The 21,548-nt window shown below is 38.9% G+C and overlaps 1 protein-coding gene across 1 annotated transcript in view; it reads right to left on the bottom strand.

The window, feature by feature from the left end:
• The window catches only part of ywhag1 (3-monooxygenase/tryptophan 5-monooxygenase activation protein, gamma polypeptide 1), a 49,767-nt gene extending 29,135 nt beyond the window's left edge, over positions 1 to 20,632 (bottom strand). Inside the window, exon 1 of the mRNA XM_028806998.2 lies at positions 20,393 to 20,632. Within this exon, the coding sequence (XP_028662831.1) occupies positions 20,393 to 20,479 (87 nt within the window). The 5' untranslated portion in view covers positions 20,480 to 20,632. The remainder of the gene's footprint in view (positions 1 to 20,392) is intronic.
• Positions 20,633 to 21,548: the final 916 nt, after the last annotated feature.

Below are 21,548 nucleotides of genomic sequence, written 5' to 3'. Positions count from 1 at the left end.
GCTAATGTGAATTGATATGGGAATGTCATAGAGACTAGTGGTTTAATTGAAAGCACTTGTGGAGTAGCAGGTCCACAGTTCATGTCAAGAAGGTCACTATTTAAATAAATAATCGCCACCTTCGCGGCTTAGAAAGGGGGCGTGGTAGTGTGGTGGATCGGTTCCCGGGGAATTCGTGATGCGGGCGATCCTCGCTTAAGTGCACAAGTGAGGAGTCATCCGCATCTGTAATTGTTCCCAGGAGCTGCTAATTGCCACATCTGATCCACGTCCCCGTGATAAATAGAAGCGCGAGGTGGCTAGAATGAAAAAGGAGGAAAAGAAAAAAGTGAATGGAGGTTGCAGGAGAAAGCGGCAGGAAGCGGGGAGTGGAAAGCCGGTGCAAGAGAGTGAGAACGAGCGAGCACAGGCTCACGGGCAGCTGAGCAGTGAGCCCTAGCGGGGTGTTTGGCCAACACCAAGGGCAGTCGGTAGTGGTTGCTCCGGCTGAGCAAGTTGAAGAGCGGGAGTGACCAGAAGGAGAATGGCTCGCCGCATAAGGCCAGCGAAGACAGTGGGAGTCGGGACTTGGGAAATCAACCCCCCCAGCGTGAGCACCCTGGTCGTTGGGGGAGCCCATGTCAAGGTCTGGTGAAGCCCACTGCAGCCAGGGATCGGTGAGGCAAACAGACCTCCAGGAGAAGGCAGAGAAGGTCAGATGCAGGTAGGGTGGCTCCCCTGGTGTATTGCCTGGACGGGAGAAGCAGGGGAGTCACCAGTAGAAACGCACCGGGATGATTTTAAAAGACAGCTTCCAGCCATTGTTTTAGCCTCGTTTTTAAAAGATTTTTTTCTAATGGATTGTAGCCTCCACTTTTCAACTATTTTAATAGATTACTTATTTAATGACTTATTTTGATACACTGCACTTATTTATTTGAAAACTGTTTTGTTGTTTTAAATAAAAGCACTTTAGCACTTTTTGCACCATCCCCTTGCTTCATTGTTGTGCCTCACTGCTTAGCTCATCGGTGACATTACCGACGGTGTCGGGTTCAAGGGCTCCCAAAAGCAATGGGAGCATGGAGCGAACCCACATCGTCACAGCACTACATAAATCTTGGGAAATAGTTGCCCAACTGAAAACATCTTGATGCTCCTCTACTTGAAGTTGGTGGGCCACAAGATACCCTAGTGTTAGAAAAGTTAGTGCACCTAGGAAAATGCAAGTTTAATTATGTATGTGGCAAATAAAAGTTTAATGCGCATAAATTTAAAAGCTTACACACAGGAAGTAAAACTCCAATCAATCAATCTCTATCCACTTTATCTAACTCAGGGTCATGTGGACAACCCAGGCAGCATCAGGTACAAGATGGCCACCAACACTGGACAGAGTGGGAACTAAAATATTTGATAGTAGTTGATCAATATTGCTTCACATGGAAAAGTGATAAAGTGTGCTTACATGCATAAAATAAAAAACAAATCCAGATGCTTATGACACCCTCATTGAGGCACAAACACATGTATTTTTTTGTAATTTTTAGCATCTAATGCTACTGAGCTTATGAAATCTTTGTGATAGTTTATTGTGGAATTAAGTGCAAAAAATACAGAAACAGAAGTAGCTTTGCAGCACTATTTATAGAACAGTATGGTTGTGTGGTATACCAGTACTGGAAAATACAGACAAAATCCTCATTTTAAAACGGTACATTTGCCAGCATTTCAGGATTTTCGGTAATGGAGGTATATGTCAGCTTACTTCTTAATCTCCCGGACTGAAACTTGCTATTGCAGTGCTAAAAAAATGTCCATTTCATAGACTTGGTGGAATGAATATACATGCTTCGAAGTGATTGGAACTTCATGGGGGGGAATACTTCCGGCACCCACTGACACCAATAAAAAACTGACTTCACAGCTTTCAAGAAGGAAGCAGTGCACAATTACACGGTATACCTGGGAGGAGAGCAATTTTGTGTATACCATTTTCTAAACCTGCTTAATCTTGAGTGGGGTTGCGGGAGGTTGATCATATCCCAGAATGCAAAGGTAACAAGGCAGGAATAATTACTGGATAGGACACCAGTCCATCGCAGAATGAACACACAAACCACGGCTTTTGACAACTTAGCATCGCAAATTCACATAACCTGCACTTCTTTGGACTGTGGAAAGAAACCAGAGCACCCAGCGGAAACTCAAGTAGGCATGGGTAAAACAGGGAGGACATGAACCCTGGTCACATTACTGTGAGGCAGCAGCACTCTCATTGCCCCACCATACCACACAATATAATATACTAGGGAGCTTCGCTCGCCAACCCCCGTATTTGGTTTTCCGGATACACACTTTGAAGATTTTTTTTTCTTTGAATTGTTGCTATTTCATTAGTTTCACTTTTATTTCAGAACTTCTGTAAAAACAATATTTGTAATCTTGCGAGTCCCAATATGCTGAATCTTTTTAATGAGGTCAGGATAGGTTTCTCTGTTTGGAATTTCAGCACAGACAAAACGATCTACATCATCAGCATTTAATAATTTTTTTTTTTTTACAAAGTAACAAAGTAAGTAGAGTTCTGCATTGGACTCCTGTCTGTAAAGTCGTGCTATTTTCCTCTCACAGTTCCAAAAGTACATGGGGTTACCAAGGTGATACTCCAGCTTTTGTCTAGGTTTTTGTACAAGGGCTAGACAGAACGTTTTTGACTCCTGGGGTAAATTTCTGTTTTTAAATAAGCAGACAGATACATATATATACATTAACAAAGTAACCAATAAATGCATGCGAGGTAAACTCCGTTTTTGAAATTCTCAAGATTCTTTATTTGTCACATGCATAGTTATACAGGACAGCACGCAGTGAAATGCATCCTGATCCGCTTATCAAAAACTGTGCAAAGTTAGAAGAATATCAGTTAGATTAACAAAAAGCCATAGATCGAAAGATAACAGTATAGTAGAACATAATAAATAAGTACAATTATGTGAATAAAGTAGAATTAAGTGTTAAGGTGCAATAGTGTAGTAATTATTGTGCAAAACCAAAGTTAGACTGGTGCATAGTTAAATAAGGCACTTTGTTTGTTTGTGCTACTGCGATCTTTACTTTTTTATATTTTCTAATTTTCCTACTTTCATATCCTTTAACTTTCTCCCCATGTGTATAGCGCCAAGGTTTTTTTTTTTTTTTTGAGCCTTTCTAATTTCCCTGGTTTCATAGTCTCTAAACTGCTCTGCATGTGTTTAGCACCAACGTTTGTAAACATCTCTATGAAGTTCTACTTTGTCTTTTACTCACTGTCATTTATTTAAGAGCCGGATTGGACGTGCTTTTTTTTCAATTCCTCTTGTTCCGGGCTGGTAATTACTTTCCTTATTTTCTGAATTTGCACCTCGATTATTCTTTTTTGCTCTTTTTTCTGTCCAACGCATTTGAGTCTCTTTTCTCAGCGCTTTTCTTTCTTCTTCGTTTAATCATCGACGTTTCATTTCTACCCTATTCATTTCATTTCTACCGTATTGACCTTATACACTTTATATGCACTGAGAGCCCTGGAGCTGTGTGTGCTGCATGACTGCCTTTACACTACTGACTTGTTTTTGTTTTTTTTGATATTGCTTGTAAGTAGGGTGTGTCTTGCAAGACTCTCATTCTATGTTCCCATGAGACGCACAGTGGCAGGTCTCTTTCGTCTCGTGGGTCTTTAAATTATCTTCCAAGAAAAATCACGTATCGTAGACTATCAGGACAGGGGACAGGATTTCTTTTTATAATATTATTTATATATATATATATATATATATATATATATATATATATATATATATATATATATATATATATACACACACACACACACACACACACTAGTCATTTAGCCTGTTACAATAACGGGCGCTAGAACAGTAGTGCATAAACATTAGTAGGAACAGTCTATATTAAATGACAAGGGACTTTGACCTCATTCTTTTTGTTGGTCGTATTTTTCTTTCTTGCAGCCTTTCTTTTGTTGATGTTTACTTGCTGAGCTGACCGTTCTTCATGGGCTGCCGCCGTGTATTGTGTGTCTTTAATTTTCTGTGACAGTAATACTGTCTTGTACATCCATAATATACCTTTAATTTTCTCTGGCGGTAATACAGGCATGTGCGTCGGTAATATGCCATTAATCTCCTCTGACAGTAATACTGGCTTGTATGTGGCTGTAATATGAGTCACTGTATTGTGTACCTTTAATTCCCTCTCGCAGTAATACTGGTTTGAATTTCCGTAAAACGCTTGTAACTTTCTCCGACAGTAATATCGCGCATCGCACTGTGCCCCGCGCATGTGCACTTCACCAGAAGACACACACACATGGACACCTGGACGCACACGGGATTTTATTAAAGAGGATATTGGGGCGGACTGCCAGGGCTCTTGCACGGCCGGGACACTCCTGTGATTGAAGGACCGGGGAAGAGGACATATTCAGGGGAATACCTCCCCTGGAACACGAGAGGGCAAACCCCTGGCTTGCACCAGAGCCACGGGTTTGGAGCTTAGAAGCTCAACCCCGCTGGGGCCCGTGGCCACCACCAGGGGGCGCCTGGACAGTTCAGGAGCCCTGGACTGCAGCACTTCCGCCGCACCTGGAAGTACTGCTGGAAGAGGATCAGAGAGCACCTGGAGCATTTCTGGGTGCACTACAAAAGAGGCCACCTCCCTCCGTGCGGGGGGGCAGACTCGGGAGGTGGAGGACAAAGCATGCTGGGAGAGGAGAGGAGGTGGCAGACAAATAGAGAGAAAGAAAGGAGAAGAGGAGAGAGAGAAGGGACTGAGCATAATTACGGCTTGTGTGTTTGTGTACTGTGCTCTGAAGTGGGGAGACGGGAATAAAGCAGCCCCACGAGGAAATAAAGTGTGTGTTGTTTTGCACTTGCGTCTCTGTGCCTGTCTGTGTCCGGGTTTGGGGAGCTGTGCGCCCCAGTATTCCAATACACACACACGCACACACACACACTTACATAACGGGGCTCTGGGAACAGAAACACATTTAAGAAGGATGTGTAAATCCTAGCAAACTCACCACCATCCTTTACCAGACAATGTACAAAAATTATTAAAAAGGTTAGCAGAATGTTAAACTTAAACTGTACCCCAAACTTGTTAAGCCCAATCTGCAACATGGAAGTAAAAATGGAAGCTTATGGAAGAAACCTTTCCCACAAATGCAGAGTTTCATTGAACTATTCATTAGTGTAGTTGAAAGTAATAAAATGACTATTTAATCGCATAGTTGTCTGAGATTAATTGCAGACAATCACAACAATCACATTGTTGTGTGCAAAATTCAATAATGAACTTAAACGTAGTGTATTGCATGTATTTGGTTTGCAAACACTTTAAACAAATAAAGTGCTTCTTAACAGCAGTTAAAACATTTCTTGCAAATCTCAACTTAAACATTAATGTAATCAAATCAAATATACAGTGGTGTGAAAAACTATTTGCCCCCTTCCTGATTTCTTATTCTTTTGCATGTTTGTCACACAAAATGTTTCTGATCATCAAACACATTTAACCATTAGTCAAATATAACACAAGTAAACACAAAATTCAGTTTGTAAATGGTGGTTTTTATTATTTAGGGAGAAAAAAAAATCCAAACCTACATGGCCCTGTGTGAAAAAGTAATTGCCCACTGAACCTAATAACTGGTTGGGCCACCCTTAGCAGCAATAACTGCAATCAAGCGTTTGCGATAACTTGCAATGAGTCTTTTACAGCGCTCTGGAGGAATTTTGGCCCACTCATCTTTGCAAAATTGTTGTAATTCAGCTTTATTTGAGGGTTTTCTAGCATGAACCGCCTTTTTAAGGTCATGCCATAGCATCTCAATTGGATTCAGGTCAGGACTTTGACTAGGCCACTCCAAAGTCTTCATTTTGTTTTTCTTCAGCCATTCAGAGGTGGATTTGCTGGTGTGTTTTGGGTCATTGTCCTGTTGCAGCACCCAAGATCGCTTCAGCTTGAGTTGACGAACAGATGGCCGGACATTCTCCTTCAGGATTTTTTGGTAGACAGTAGAATTCATGGTTCCATCTATCACAGCAAGCCTTCCAGGTCCTGAAGCAGCAAAACAACCCCAGACCATCACACTACCACCACCATATTTTACTGTTGGTATGATGTTCTTTTTCTGAAATGCTGTGTTCCTTTTACGCCAGATGTAACGGGACATTTGCCTTCCAAAAAGTTCAACTTTTGACTCATCAGTCCACAAGGTATTTTCCCCGAAAGTCTTGGCAATCATTGAGATGTTTCTTAGCAAAATTGAGACGAGCCCTAATGTTCTTTTTGCTTAACAGTGGTTTGCGTCTTGGAAATCTGCCATGCAGGCCGTTTTTGCCCAGTCTCTTTCTTATGGTGGAGTCATGAACACTGACCTTAATTGAGGCAAGTGAGGCCTGCAGTTCTTTAGACGTTGTCCTGGGGTCTTTTGTGACCTCTCGGATGAGTCGTCTCTGCGCTCTTGGGGTAATTTTGGTCGGCCGGCCACTCCTGGGAAGGTTCACCACTGTTCCATGTTTTTGCCATTTGTGGATAATGGCTCTCACTGTGGTTCGCTGGAGTCCCAAAGCTTTAGAAATGGCTTTATAACCTTTACCAGACTGATAGATCTCAATTACTTCTGTTCTCATTTGTTCCTGAATTTCTTTGGATCTTGGCATGATGTCTAGCTTTTGAGGTGCTTTTGGTCTACTTCTCTGTGTCAGGCAGCTCCTATTTAAGTGATTTCTTGATTGAAACAGGTGTGGCAGTAATCAGGCCTGGGGGTGGCTACGGAAATTGAACTCAGGTGTGATACACCACAGTTAGGTTATTTTTTAACAAGGGGGCAATTACTTTTTCACACAGGTTTGGATTTTTTTTCTCCCTAAATAATAAACACCATCATTTAAAAACTGCATTTTGTGTTTACTTGTGTTATATTTGACTAATGGTTAAATGTGTTTGATGATCAGAAACATTTTGTGTGACAAACATGCAAAAGAATAAGAAATCAGGAAGGGGGCAAATAGTTTTTCACACCACTGTAAAACCAAAGCTATTTGCCACTACGAGGGCATTAACGTTTTATTTAGTTTGTTATAGAAAAACAAGTTACCCTCAGAGTCCAGAGCCACGATCACAACATTATAACAGGCACCTTCCGAGCAACGGCAAGTTAACATTTCTAAATCTGTGTTCTTTTTATCTGAACAGATACCAGCAGAAACATTTTCTTTTATTAGGGAGCAGCATAAACAGTCTATGTTCAGTAGCAACTCTTTGAGGGCTAACATTTTTCCAAAAAACTCAGTTTTCTGAAAAGTGCACAAAGCAATAGTTTCACACATAAATCAACATAACACATCTGTTGTGGCCTGTTGTGCCCACTGTTGGCAGTTTGCAGCGGCTGCGAGAAGGGTGGCTTGATGGCCAGCACGAATGCACGGTGGGCTGGCTGCCTGGCTGTCTTTGCGAGACAGGTTTGTAGGGGTGGCAGTTGCAGCGAGAAGCAATATGGTTTGTACCTCCTGTCATCGTAAGTGTCTGTCCTCCCAGGTGAACATTGCCATAGGTGCATCAGCTACACGAACGTGTTCAGCACCACGATCAGCTGATGCCAGTACCTCACTTTCGTTTTCGATCTACATCTCCAGATCACTTGCATCAAAATTGGAGTCCGACAAATCAGAGTCTGATTTAGCAATAATACGAAAAAAGTCCTCCATGGAGTATTCTGCTTTGAGCATTAACTTTGGTGTCTCTCCACATGCCATTTTAGAAGCTGTTTGCTCTTCGCTACTCATGCACGCACAGAGAAACGAGGTCAAATCAACAAAGCTAACTTTCCTTCCAGCACTGATCTCTACCAATCGCTAGCGACAAAGCAAGACTAAGACTTTCAAAATAATAAACAAAAACTGTGTTAACGTGCGATTAATTAATTAACGGCAACAATTATTTTATGTGTTAACACGATAATAAAGAGTTAAATTGCCCAGCACTAAAAATGACATATTTCTAAGCTTGGAATATTTTTTGAAAATATTAAAGAAACTGACCAAATTTAATAGCATGGTTTCATCCCAGCTACCCTTTATGCTCTTACTAGAACTCATTCTTTTACACAACTAGCCTCTGAGAAAGTCTTAAATATAAGTATCCATGCCCGTGCTCTTCTTTTCCTTATTTTTTCCAACCGTTAATCAGGCATCTTAATAAAAGTCATAAAAATACTTTTGAAGCATTAAACTGGATGCAGTATAAAAAATGATATTAAGTGTCAGAAAGGCAATGTGGATAAAACTTGCCTTTTGCTCCTATTCCCATGGAGATCAACTGAGGCATCTAAATAAGAGGGTAATGGGGTTGTATGTAAGGGAAAATTCCCAACTATCTTGAAGTCCTCTCATATAAAAGATAGGAAAACCACAAAGCATTTGATGCTTAAGATATATTTTAAAGGTGTCTGTTTTGACTAAATAAGTTTCATAAAAAGGTGCATGTATCTATTGTGCACAAATATCAGGGTCAATCTTTCACTAAGAAAAAATTAAACATTCATTTTAATGCTACCACTGTAAAGTCATCAATAATTGCAGATGAGAAAAGCACATCACTACCATTAGCTAAAAATACTACAGGACCCAAAAAGATAATAAAGCATTTGTGACAGTCATTTGTCTTTAACACCACAAAGAAAGGTGAGACTTTCACTTTCATTCACACTGCAAAATGCTTGCTGCAAAGGTAAATAAACTAACCTCAGATAGCTTACAAATTCTATATAGGGTTAAAATGGAAGTTATTAAAGGAAAGTCCATAGATACTAGAGACTTCATGAGTCGGTACAGTTTTTATAATGCTAAGAAAAGGAAAAATAACTATTCTTAGGGCACTATTCAAAAAATGATCATTCACAGTATAGACGAATAAAGCAAATAGCATTGTAATGGATGATAAATGCCAACATTGTGTGTGTGTGTGTGTGTGTGTATATATCATGCTCACTTTATTCATCTGATCACACTTGGATGAATTACGTTTATATTTAAAAGTGAGTTGGAGCTTTCTTTTATTGGTGTTTATTAAAAAACATGGTAAACATGCTTTAATTTTTTTCTGTATGAGCAAATGTAGGTAATTGCAGACTAGCACACAATTCAGAATTGGTTTCTGCCTCATAGCTGATGCTGTTGGCTTAGCTGTATTGAAAAGGTGGATGTGCAACTACAAAAAGACGAGAACAGACTCATCAAGGTGATTACAAATGTATGAAACATGTAGGTGAAGAATTATAGCACAAGAAATGTGTATATACTGGGGGGCAAGGGGGGAGAGCTTGTAAGCAATGAAACCATTTGTCTGTATGCTCACATCTGAAACAGAAAGGAATGTACAGTAGATCCATTTGAACTCATTAAAAGAACTTCACAAGCAATGACTGGCAGAAGCAAAATGTTAGAAAAAGCATCCTAACACACAAGAAAAAATGTATTCACAGATGTCCATTTTGTAAGTCAAGTTGGAAAGCTATCATCTATTTTGAAATTTTACTGTCAATCATTCAAAATCAGTGCTCCACAATGAGTGTGCAAAGCTACACTATATATTATTTCATTAGTATTGATAAGTCCATAACAAAAATGCAACAGTGATAGAAGTCCCACAATTAAAATATTTTGGTTCCTTTTAAAACAATGCCCAGCGATTGGCAAGTCATAAAGACTTTGCATGTACAAAAACTATCAAGTAACAGACATGATGCTGAAAGGAGCAGCATTGCACTGCTTTTCTGCATTACGAAATGATAACCTTCGTATGAAGCAGCTCTAGTATTAATAGCAGCTTGCACATTCAAGAGTTTAACAAATGTTCCTTGTATCAGTAGGCATTTCTTCATACTATAGTGTTGCAGCTCATGTGGTTAGCATCTCAAACTTGACTAAAATTAAGGAAACCAAAAAAGGCAAATAAACTGCCAGAAAGATCAACCCCACTAGTCATGCTCAATTTCCCATGCTTTTGTTATTTTCTGTGCGTTAGATTGTCTGGATACAAGTTTGCTTATTGATGAAGTAGTAACATTTATGTTTTAACTCAGTGTTTTAATTGTCTTTTCCCAGTAATTATATTTAAGTATGTAAAATGGGCCTCAATTCAATTTGAAAAGCAGTAGTTGGAACCATAGATCAGATTTCATTTGCTGCATAATGCCTACACTTCCTCCCTAAAGTGGTAACCCAATTAAGAAAAGTATGCTGGTCTGATTCCCTATTCATTATAAAGTACAAAATGTACCTCATTTACTGTAATTAAGCAAAAATGCTACTATAATCTTTAGAATGTTGTGCAACTTTCTGTTTTTCTCTTTTTTCCTAAATCCATTCTCATGGCAACTCTTCGATACCCTAACTGTGATCTGCGTACAATTTATTATAAAACCACTAAAGACATAATGACCAAGGAAATACAATTTGCATCAGGCCGATTAACTTACACCCCAAGGCCATTAAACAAACCTAATTTCCACTGCAAACTAATACAAATGATAATAATTTTTATTAAAGTATTTGCCAGGATTCCAAAAGCAGACCTAAAAAGGGAAGCTACTAATTCTAGGACTGAAAGGTTCCAGATGCTATGATAGGCACCATTAAAATAATAACAATTTACACTTAAAAAACAAACAAAAATGTGTGTATAGGGGATAAAGAGAGCAGGCAGCAAGCACTATGTGCTTTTTGTAAGTGTCACATTTTTAAAAAGTTGAAGAAAACTAAATTGATAAATAAAAAATTTGGTCTATAATTCCTACCTTGCTAAAATAATGTAAGTATTACCTTTCTTTTCTGGTATAAGCTACTCAAAACCAAATGAAAGCTCAGGATCATCTGAAGTGTGAAGCCTGTATTTTGTAAAGTTCACCATTTCTGGGTAAAAACAAAAACCTTACAGTGTCAGTATTTGACTTAAATATAGAGTGTTGTCAACCACGTTCAGAATATTGTCTTATTTAGACTAAACAAGACAATAAAACTATATTAAAACAAATGAGAATCAAAAGCAGATAAATATCCTTCATTTTGGTAATTAATTCAAACTACCAACAGATAATTTTTTTATATTTACAGTGCTGTTAAAGAGGATAATGACAGAGTGACTATATTGACTGTCTTTCCTAAAAGGTTATGAAAACCATAAAAGCTCCCTTTTCTGTGTAAGAAGAGCACACTGGGCAATAACCAAATAGTTACAACTAGCAATGTCCTTCTTCTTTCCTGCTTTCTCAATTACCTTGGCAAGTATGGATTTGTTCTCTCCTGTCCTACGTGTTTACTATGCACATGTGGCTGACTTAACTGTCCGGAAGGAGGCCAGAATACAATAGGCCCGGAGGCTGCAAGAAGCACATGGTTACCAATAGCACAGGAGTGAAGAAAGGACAACTACACTTTTACAATATCTTCACTTAATTCAAACTCTGATTTGTTGCAGTTTGTCTCTGTGCAAAAAGAGAATCAGAGAAAATGTTATTTTTGTAAATAAAAAAAATACATCATGAGGGAGTGCCCAGAAGTAGAGAGTTTGCTACGGCCATCTCAGTATGACAGGACAAAGTTCAACAAACAACCTCTGAGAGAGCAAAAGACTTAAATTAATACAGAAACAGCAACTAAACCTGCCAGTATGGCACAGCAGGTGCTGCTACAGCATGGTAGGGGACCTGGAAATATAATAGGCAGAGGAACCAAGGCAAGGGAGATAGAGTGGAGGCCTGGGTGGAAATATGCTGTACTTCTTCAAACACTTGAGGGCGGGCAACTCACCAGGTACAAGATGTGATTGATCTTCATTTCAAAAGGGAGAATGAGACTGTGGAGGGCTTTCAAGAAGCCAGAAAACCCATAGGCAACAAGCAATCGCACACTGTCCCTATCCAAGATCATGATGCCTGTTTAAGGGCCAAGTTAAAGAGGACTGACAAGAGACATTACATTTTTGTGCTTTATTGGGAATGAGTGCCCAAATAGCTGATGTCTGATTTGTACTCATTCCTCAGCTCAAGCACCCCATGATCATCTACCATGAAAGTTTACAACATAAAATTGACAAATGTACTTAAAGCACTGTGTTTCGCTTTGACAGTTACTGTATAAAATAACCAACTATAAGTGAAAGGCTCTTGGATTTAACACAGTAAAATCTAACAAGATTTGTGAAAAGTTTTGTTTTCTCTCCGTCAGTGTTATCTACAGTATCAATCAAAAGTATTGTAAGCAATCAAGGTCTTCTCTCTAACAACATAAAAAGGCCAGTATTCAGTTAAAGAACTGGAACTACATATACAAGAAAAAAAACAAAAAAACTCTAATCGTAACTATTGTATTATTTCGTAAGCATTAATTTTCCTCCCTTTTTTTAAATTTTAAATTAATTCTTATGAAATAAAACAATAGTTACGGTAAGAGTTTTTTTATTTTTTTAATATTCATTAAAAAATTTTTTTAAAAAAAACACACATTTGATATCTACCATGTGGTGCCACCTGAGAGTGAATCAGGAGACTACAATCTAAAGATGCCAACATCCTCGAGAAAACTAGGACAAGCTCCTCTCTGGACAGTTTTCCAAATCACTGCTCTATTATTTCACTGATTGGATTCCCCTGGTACTTGGTAATCACTGGTTTAAAGCTAAGCTTGTTATAGCTCATACTGTACATTTATGCTGTCAATAGCAGTTTCTCAGAAAATAATGTTCACACATCAGCTGTACCATAGTGTTACATATGTGTCATGAATTATAAATATAAAATGAGCAAGAAGGCTAAAAAGGACTTGGACATTTATATTAATACAACACTCTCATGCTCCAGGCAATAAATGGAAGCATGTACAAAGGCTAATGAACTGATGGTCTGTATCAAAAACTACCTTAAATACAAATCAGGGGTTGTTATAGTCAAACTCTAAAATGTGCTTGTATATCCATGAAGAATTACATGTGCAATTAATGTAATAAAAATATGGGAAAGCTACAAACTCTCCAGGGAAGAACAATCAAGAGTAGTCCTAAACTAAAATGCATGTCACACCCAAAATGCAAAGTGATTTAGTCCCCTTCAGTGTTCAGTGCATAAGGCGAGTTGAGCGGCATATTGTAGTTCTCATTTCAGGTGTTTGAAGTTCTCAATGATATCGATTAATCTGTTCCAACAGACCTTTTATAGTTAGTGAAACATATAATCAGTGACCCAGAAAGAAATTAAAACATAATTTGAACACAGTGTGCAAAGAAAACCTGAAACAAACCAACAAGATCCATAGGTTTAGTATCCATATCAGCTGTTTGAAAAGCTCCATGTGAAATATTGCAACAACTTAGCCATTGGCGTTCGAAATAGTTTGATCTTTTTAAATTTCATATATTCTAATTAAGCAGGGGCGGTCATGTACAGCAACAAAAAGCAAACATTACCATGGCAATGTTTGTATTTAGGACAAACTATCAAAGTGGTCTTTTGATAACTTGCACACTGTTAGGCATGAATACAATACAATTTGAGAATGAATTAATGAGAATCACCACAGGTACCATCTAAATCTGAACAAAATGTAATGCAACAGCATACTACTTACATTACAAATCATATTATAGTAAGAAAAATTTAAAACAAAATGGGTTTACTTCCAGTAAAAACCAAATCAAAACCAATATGAATCAAACAAATTAACTAATTAATTAATATTTACATGATGTTGTCTTTTGATGTAAAATCAGTAAACAGGAAGAGGCAGATGTAAATTCGTATTTCGCATATCCATGAAGTGTGACAGAACCTTTCATCTAACATTTTTAACTTACAATCGGACAAGATTATCTGTTCTTTTTCACTATTTTGAGAGGAGACAACAATATGAACTGAAGAGGTGACAGTTTTACTAGTTTTCCTGTGATCACCATTTTTAAAGTGACAGCTTCAGTTTCTATAAATACAGATAATTATAGACTTTGTGCTTCAAAAATTATGTGGTTTGTCCTTAAATGACTCTTCAGTTACTCAACTGTATATTTCTTAGCACGTCAAGCTGCTTATTGCTAAATTCATAAAAAGGGAAAGGTTATATATAGCATTAAGTTTAAATTACGAGAAACACGAGGTTGAAGCAAAGGGGGTAATTGAACCATGGTGCTATAAATCACATAATGCATATACATCATATATGTCAAGACTAAACTACATAGTACAAACAGCAAGTGTTCAGTTTGTCTTTTTCCACTAACAAAATTTAAACATGTTTTGTTCTTGGGAAAGTTTTATGTAGATCCAAAAATGCAACATCACGCTCAAAAGTAAACTTATTAGCCCCAGCGCTATATTCTGAACACTGTCTGAAATGCCTACACTACACGCTTCACCGCTGGCCAACTGCTCTCAAATAATAAACACTTTAATGCAGTGACTAACAACTACTGACGGGCAATAGCAAGACTGGTCAGATATACAGAGCATGACTCCACAAACCACAAGAGCTCCTAGAAGACACATAAAACAAGATTCTGCTTTTCTGAATAAAACCTATAAGTAGTGCACATATTTTGCATCAATAGCTATACCATAGCTAAAGTACAACTGCCCCCAACCCATTCACCCTGTCCAATTTGCTGGTATCCATATTTCACAGTTGGTTGCTGCATGTAAACCACAATGGCATTGTATCTCCATAGACAGCTCTTTGTAGACTAGCACTGTCTACCACTTTGGCAAACAAAGCACTATCTATTTATCAATAAACACAAAGGTTTATAATATACATCATTTTTGCTATATTTGTGATGTTAGATTGATGTGTTACCCACATTTCTAATTTCAGAAGGGCAAAAATGAAAAGTTATACATAAAGTTTATAACAAGAACACTTCAGTGCTGTAATACTAACCTCAAAAGAATACCTTATGCTCTCTGAGGATTAGTGTCAATCAAAATAAGCTCAGAGGTTTCAACCCAAGATGTCGGACGTCCAAAGCTCAGATAATGAAAGCAATGTTCCAGCTACGATTAGCAAATGAAATAGAAGAAAAAGTGAATACAGTTGTTTTCAGAATGTTCAAAGAATGAGGATTTTTTGCCCTTGTACATGAGTCACACATCTGAAGATACAGCCACTTGACTTTCTGTATTGTTAGTTTTACCCTACTATGGTTCAAGTTCAGAAATAAAAACACATTATTTGTGCATTCCTGCAGAGCATGATCATGTGATCAATCAGCTACAAGTTTCAGCTGTTTCAATTTGTAGCATCCTGCAGATGAACAAGAGAATTAGACATGACTGAGAATTGTACTGCAGGTTTTTTAAACACCATACATTGCCCCAATAAGCAAAAACAGCATTCATCTTCTGAATGCAACAAAAGTGGCTACAGTTGTTCATCTATTCATACTCTAACCAGCTAAACCACTTCTTGGCTTAATGAGGAGCCAGGGCCTACCCTGGGCACCTCTAGGTTTGAAGTACAAACCAAAGAGAGACAGGGTGTCACTCCACTGCAGGGTATAGTCACACACTCTCCAACACTTATTCATACAGAGAGAATTTAGATTACTCAGTTAAATGTAACCTGCTCATCTTTGGGATGTGGAAGGAAAACCATTGCACATGTTGTGCCAGCTACAGTTGTAACAAGTAAAAACTGAGGTGCATTTCAAACTAGATGGCAATTTTTGTACCTGCTGTAAGTCTTCAAAAGTTAATAAAAAGAAAACAGCTCTATATGTTCACTCTAAGATAAAAATAAGGAGTGTGTGTTTCTGACTTTTTATATTAGACTGACATTAGTATGCCTCTCTTCGTACTGCTGCTTTGAAGCACAGGGCAGAACACTCTGTGATTCAATATCTATTGCATTACGAGCAAGGCAGGGATGAGCGGTTGTGGGGATCTTTAGAAAGAACACTTCTTTGCTGAAAATGAACTGTTACATACTAAATTATTATAACTAAAATGTGACAAACTGATGTTAAAATTCAAATAACTGTTTGTTTAAATTGAATTGAATACAAGTTTCATATAATTACTAAGATAATGTTTTTTTTTTTTTTTAACCCCCTGTACGCTAACATGCAATATAGCCTTCTCAGAAATGCAATAAAAGAATGTTTTATTTGAGCCATTTTGCTGTGCCATACAATTTTCTGATAATTGTATGAACATATGAAGGTATGCCCTGGCCTATGACCTGTAAGTACAGATTAGGAACATAAAAAAAATGTAACAAGATACCTATGCCTTAAACATCATATAAAAGAACTTTCCTTTGCTTTGTAAGATCATTTTTTCTCCATTTTTGTCAACTGTTTTTGCTATGAATTTAGCTAAAATTTTAAAACAAAGATACTTGGATTGTGGAGTTATTTGCATGTGTGTCACCATTACCCGAATCATTATCTTAAGTAAGCTGCAGCTGCAGAATTTTGGAAACTTTGAGACTGAATCCTAGTTTGTATAGCTGTAACTGCCTCTGTCCAATCTCTAGTACACAAGTAAGCCCGGGATTCTCTAGCGAATCAGAAATCCAATCTCTAGTACACAAGTAAGCCCGGGATTCTCTAGCGAATCAGAAATCCAAGAATGGCAATCAGTTTCTGTTCCGTCCGATATTTGGATGGATGACATATCATGGAGGGTGGGTGCGTCTGGGGAAATGTCATTTAATTACATAAGCATATCTGTACTAAAGCGGTTTCGTTTTGTGGAGACGTGATTCCGTTGCCTTTGCTGATACCGACTGCTGGCAGAGTGGATCACAGCAAGTTTAGTTTACAGGTTGTGGTATTCGTGTGCCAGCCACTGAGTCTGGGAAGCCGCTGGGTTAGAGTCTGTGACTGTTATGTGATCTATATTACTGGCACAGTAGATTAGAGCAAGTGTAGCTCACAGGTTGTGTTGTTTGGGCGCCACCTACTGACTCTGGGAAGCCGCCGCGTTTTGGGAAGTTGCTGCGTTTGATTCTGGGGCGGGCGCCGCCGCATTTTGGGACGCCGCTGCGTTTGACTCTGGGGCGGGCGCCAAACTGAATGACCGTCATGTGATCTACATTACTGGCACAGTTGATTAGAGCAAGTCTAGTTTACAGGTTGTTTTGTTTGGGCGCCACCTACTGACTCTGGGAATCTGCCGCGTTTTAGGAAGCCGCTGCGTTTGACTGTACAGGTTGTATTGTTTGGGCGCTCAGAGGTTGTGTTGTTCGGGCGCCACCTACTGACTCTGGGAATCTGCCGCGTTTTGGAAAGCCGCTGCGTTTGACTCTGGTGCGGGCGCCAAGGCCGCAGTGCGCATGAGCTTCAGTGCGTCCACCGTGCATATATTAACTGTGGTTTAGTAAGATAGATAACTGCAGTTAGGACCACTTCTTGCTAATTCTGGTTGAGTCCACAGGCACTAGCAAGAACAGTTAATCTTCAACTTGGGAAATTTGATTTCACAAAATGTAGTTTTAAAAACCATACAAATAATAAGGGATAGAGGCATTTGAAAAATTAAAGTATGAATTGTTTGCAACAGTTAAAATTTTAATGAATTTGACACATTCATTAAATGCATGTTTCAGTAGTATAATACTGACAGAGTGCCATGCTGACAATTTCTGAAAAACATGCTGTTACAAACGAAGTTTTAAACATCTTTTATAAATCAGAACATTTTCACATGCACTTAATCCAGTGCAGGGTTTCGAGGATACTGCAGCCTGCTTGGCAGTGCAGGGTACAGCAATGGAAAAGGTGCCAACCCATTGCAAGGCCTACTCAAGTGAACACTCACATTCACATAGGGGCCAATTTGTTATTGCTAATTCCCCTAGGTAGCTGGTGTTTGGGGATGTGGGAGAAAATCCAGAATACCCAGAGGAAAACCCACAGACATGGGGAAGATATGCACGCTCCAAACAGACATCTGTGTGCATGATTAACACCATGGACATTGCATCCATGTGGATTTTTGTAAATTAGATGACTTAAAAAATTAAATAAATAACATTGGTATTTACTAATTCATGTTTAGTGATTCATGTTTAGTGATTTTAAGCGGCAATTATTTAGCATTTACCAAACAAAAGAAAATCGGTGAATAAATACTATACTAATCTAAACAGTGCATCCCATGATCATCATAATTATTTACTGAACTCACACTAAACCCACACCCACCACCCCATAAAATCCACCCATTTGTTACTACATTAAATACCCAAAAAAAACTAAATTCAAGCCCTGTCTTGTCCTAATATTTTGTATACAGAAATGCACTTCCAACCCATTTGTCTAGTCTGACAAATTCATTTCTGGAGAGCTGCATTGACCAGTGGTTTATAACTGAACATAAAGTGACAATTAGCAGTAATTTTCCTCAAGGTAAAATTATTTCAGTACATAAATGAAACTTACTGAAATGTTTACATTGTGGCAAATATCACAGCGATTTCTTTACGTCTATTTAGCTCTCTAGTTAGGTTACATAAAACTTATCTGCTGAAAGATTGCCCACTTTCAATTACTGGACAGCGGTTTAATGAAATGGATTTAAAAAATTAATACACAGTGGTATGTGTGTACTAGAAATGTGCCACTTTCTTTACTGATTCCTCCCAGGAAAATGTGGACTGACTGAAACTGAATAAAAAGTGATCGCTAACCTAAGAAAGATAAACCGGTGTAGATGGTCGGAAAACAAATTAAGCAAAACCAGGCATAAAAACCATCAGAGTGGGCGGAGAAAAAACATGTAACCTCTGCGGCCCGTTTCCTTAGTTTATAGCACATGCCGAAACATCTCTCTCCCCTACAGCTTTGTGTGCCTTTGTAGTGACAATAAAATGCTTTGCGTTTATAACAGCAGAAGCAGGTCACAGGATTACTTGCTACACTGTGAGGACTATTCTTATATATTATAAGAACTGAAAATGAAGGATACAACAGGCCAGAAGTCTTATTTTGCACCCCTGCAGAATATGTCTTGCCCATGCCAGTAAGGTCCATCTGTACCCAACCCTTCTTTGACGAGGTAATTTGAGAAATTAAATCTGCCGCTTCAGAGGCCTATGGATCCTATCAAAAGGGACCTCAAGTCGTACATTTAGTCAAATGTCAAGTAATACTGAAGTTGATTCCGCTCCTTTGACTGAGTGCCCATGACCATGGGTGGTGCCTCGCTGCATGCGGCTTCGCTTGGCACCATTTATGATTTGCCTACATGTGCTCACATTTTCCGTTAGAGTGGTACGGCTCGGACTCTTTCCAAATTGTGTTCTCCTTGTCTTTCTGATTTTTTGTGTACTTTCATTCATCGACCGGGTACATATGCGACAATGCCACCGGAGCGTAGGCACGCCACGCCTCGCTTCATTTCAAACGCACAAACAAGCGGCCCAACACGAACCCGCTCGTGAACCCTGCCTTTTTTCCTTCCTCTGCAATATGACAGCCGCAGAAGCTTCTAGAAGAGCTGGCGCGGTGCCTCCCACGTTTTTGTGCAGAGAACCCGAAACGTTCGTTTATTGACTTTTAGAAATAAATACAGGGATAGATTAGGGTGATAAAATTTCGATTATATTAGTAGATTCCATGCAATAATTCGCTGTACTCAACAAAATAATCCCAAAGCCACGCACAACAGAATATTACTCGGCATGCATTCTGGATAAGCACAGTACGAACACTATCGTAACAATAATGAATTAAAAAAAATAATACGAGGCATAAATCCTGCAGTATAAGTTTATTACACCACAGTATTTCACCTAAATGACAAGAGCCTGAATCGACACACTTTCACTCATAAAAGTATCCTTAGTATTAATTCAACGCAATGACCACATGAGGTATATGAAGCAAACATCGATTGATTATTCCAAGTTAAAGGGTGGGCGGGGGGAGTCGTGCTGAGCTCAGTAGAACTAGGAGGCACCGCCCCGACATCAAACAGCGCCCGCAACCGGGTGCCCCTCCCGCAAGCGCCACGTTCCCCATTATTCAGCACTTATCCCATCTACGCCCCAAATTTTAGGGTTAAACCAAAAAATGTATACACTTAGCAACCACCACTTCATTTTTGGTCCCCACCGTGCACAAAGAACCATTACCGTTGAGTAGGTCGGAAAGCACTGACTGTGAGAGAACTAGAGAGAGACAGGCTTGACATTTCGCGCCCGAATACATGACACGAGGTGCTATTAGCTTACATGCTGCAATGTTCACTACATCGGAGAGTCCGGTAACTGAAGTATAACCAAGAGTACTCTGCAGTCCAAACCTGATTGTGGGGGTGGCTAAGGATAAAAGAAACGCTAATTTCAACGAAACGACTCACCGATTTCATGGCAGCCGCCATATCGTCGTATCTTTCAGCTTGCTCAGCCAACCTGGCTTTCTGCACCAGCTGCTCGCGATCTACCATTTTTATTTCTCTTAGTACTAGTAGCTTCGCTGAAAATCTGAGAGGAACTGTGAAAATGTCACTTGCAATGCAGTAAAATGCAAGCCGAGCTCCCCACTACTGCAGCTGCTCTCCGCTGTCTGCGCGTGCCGATGGGACACCCCTAACCCCTCCCTCTTACAATTCTCTAAGATTATGTCATCATCCTTAAAAGGCGTGTCACGGAGCATGACGCAGCAATCCTTATAAGGGAAGCCCGGACTTCCTGCATGGAGACAATGTAGCGAATCAGAGTGAGCTTTCCGACTGTGTTCACCATTAGGATTGAACAGGAGGATGGATTTCTGGGAAATGTAGTAATTTATGGGAACTACTGCATTGTAAAAGAAAGAAAGGAGAGAGTAAACGCCCCTGCCTGAAAACTACAATTCCCGCATAATAGAATTTTAGTGAAGAAAAGAAATTGCACCACCATGCTCAATGCTTTATTGTTAAAAAAGTATTTCCAGTCCTTTTCTGGTTCAGTCTTTAACCCAGGTGTTTAATTAAATATAATTTCATTTAATGCTCTTATCTAAATCCGATCTACAGATAGCTCGAGCCTTTTCCAGCAATAATTCAGTTATGGCAGACACTCGTTGTGTGAGGGTGGTCAGTAATTTGTTATATGCTCGTGTTTTATTGTGTAATCTGATCAATGATACATTGGTACAACAGCGACGGGTGCCTAGTTTAAGTTAAACTAGTAGGAAAAATTAAACATCAGTTTAAATTATAATAAACCCTGTGTAACGTTTCCAGGGTGAGAGGATATTATTTGATATTTTTATATAACATTTGCAATTAATATAGATTGGTATAATATAAATATTTCTTTATATTTTTATTGACACTCTTCTAGGATTATGATCCTGGTGTGGTGGATCAGTTGTGTGCCTCAATGATCCTCAGGGCTATTTTGTCAAGAGGTAAGGTTAATGTAAGGAATACACACAGCAAAATGGTCTAAAGGAAGGGTCCAACCAAGATACAGTCAATAACCTACCCTCATTGAATGTTATCACTGAAGTAAAGACAACCTTGTGTAGAA

The sequence above is a fragment of the Erpetoichthys calabaricus genome, chromosome 8 (assembly GCF_900747795.2).
Source record: "Erpetoichthys calabaricus chromosome 8, fErpCal1.3, whole genome shotgun sequence".
NCBI lineage: Eukaryota > Metazoa > Chordata > Cladistia > Polypteriformes > Polypteridae > Erpetoichthys > Erpetoichthys calabaricus.
This window is presented reverse-complemented; position numbering and strand designations above follow the sequence as displayed.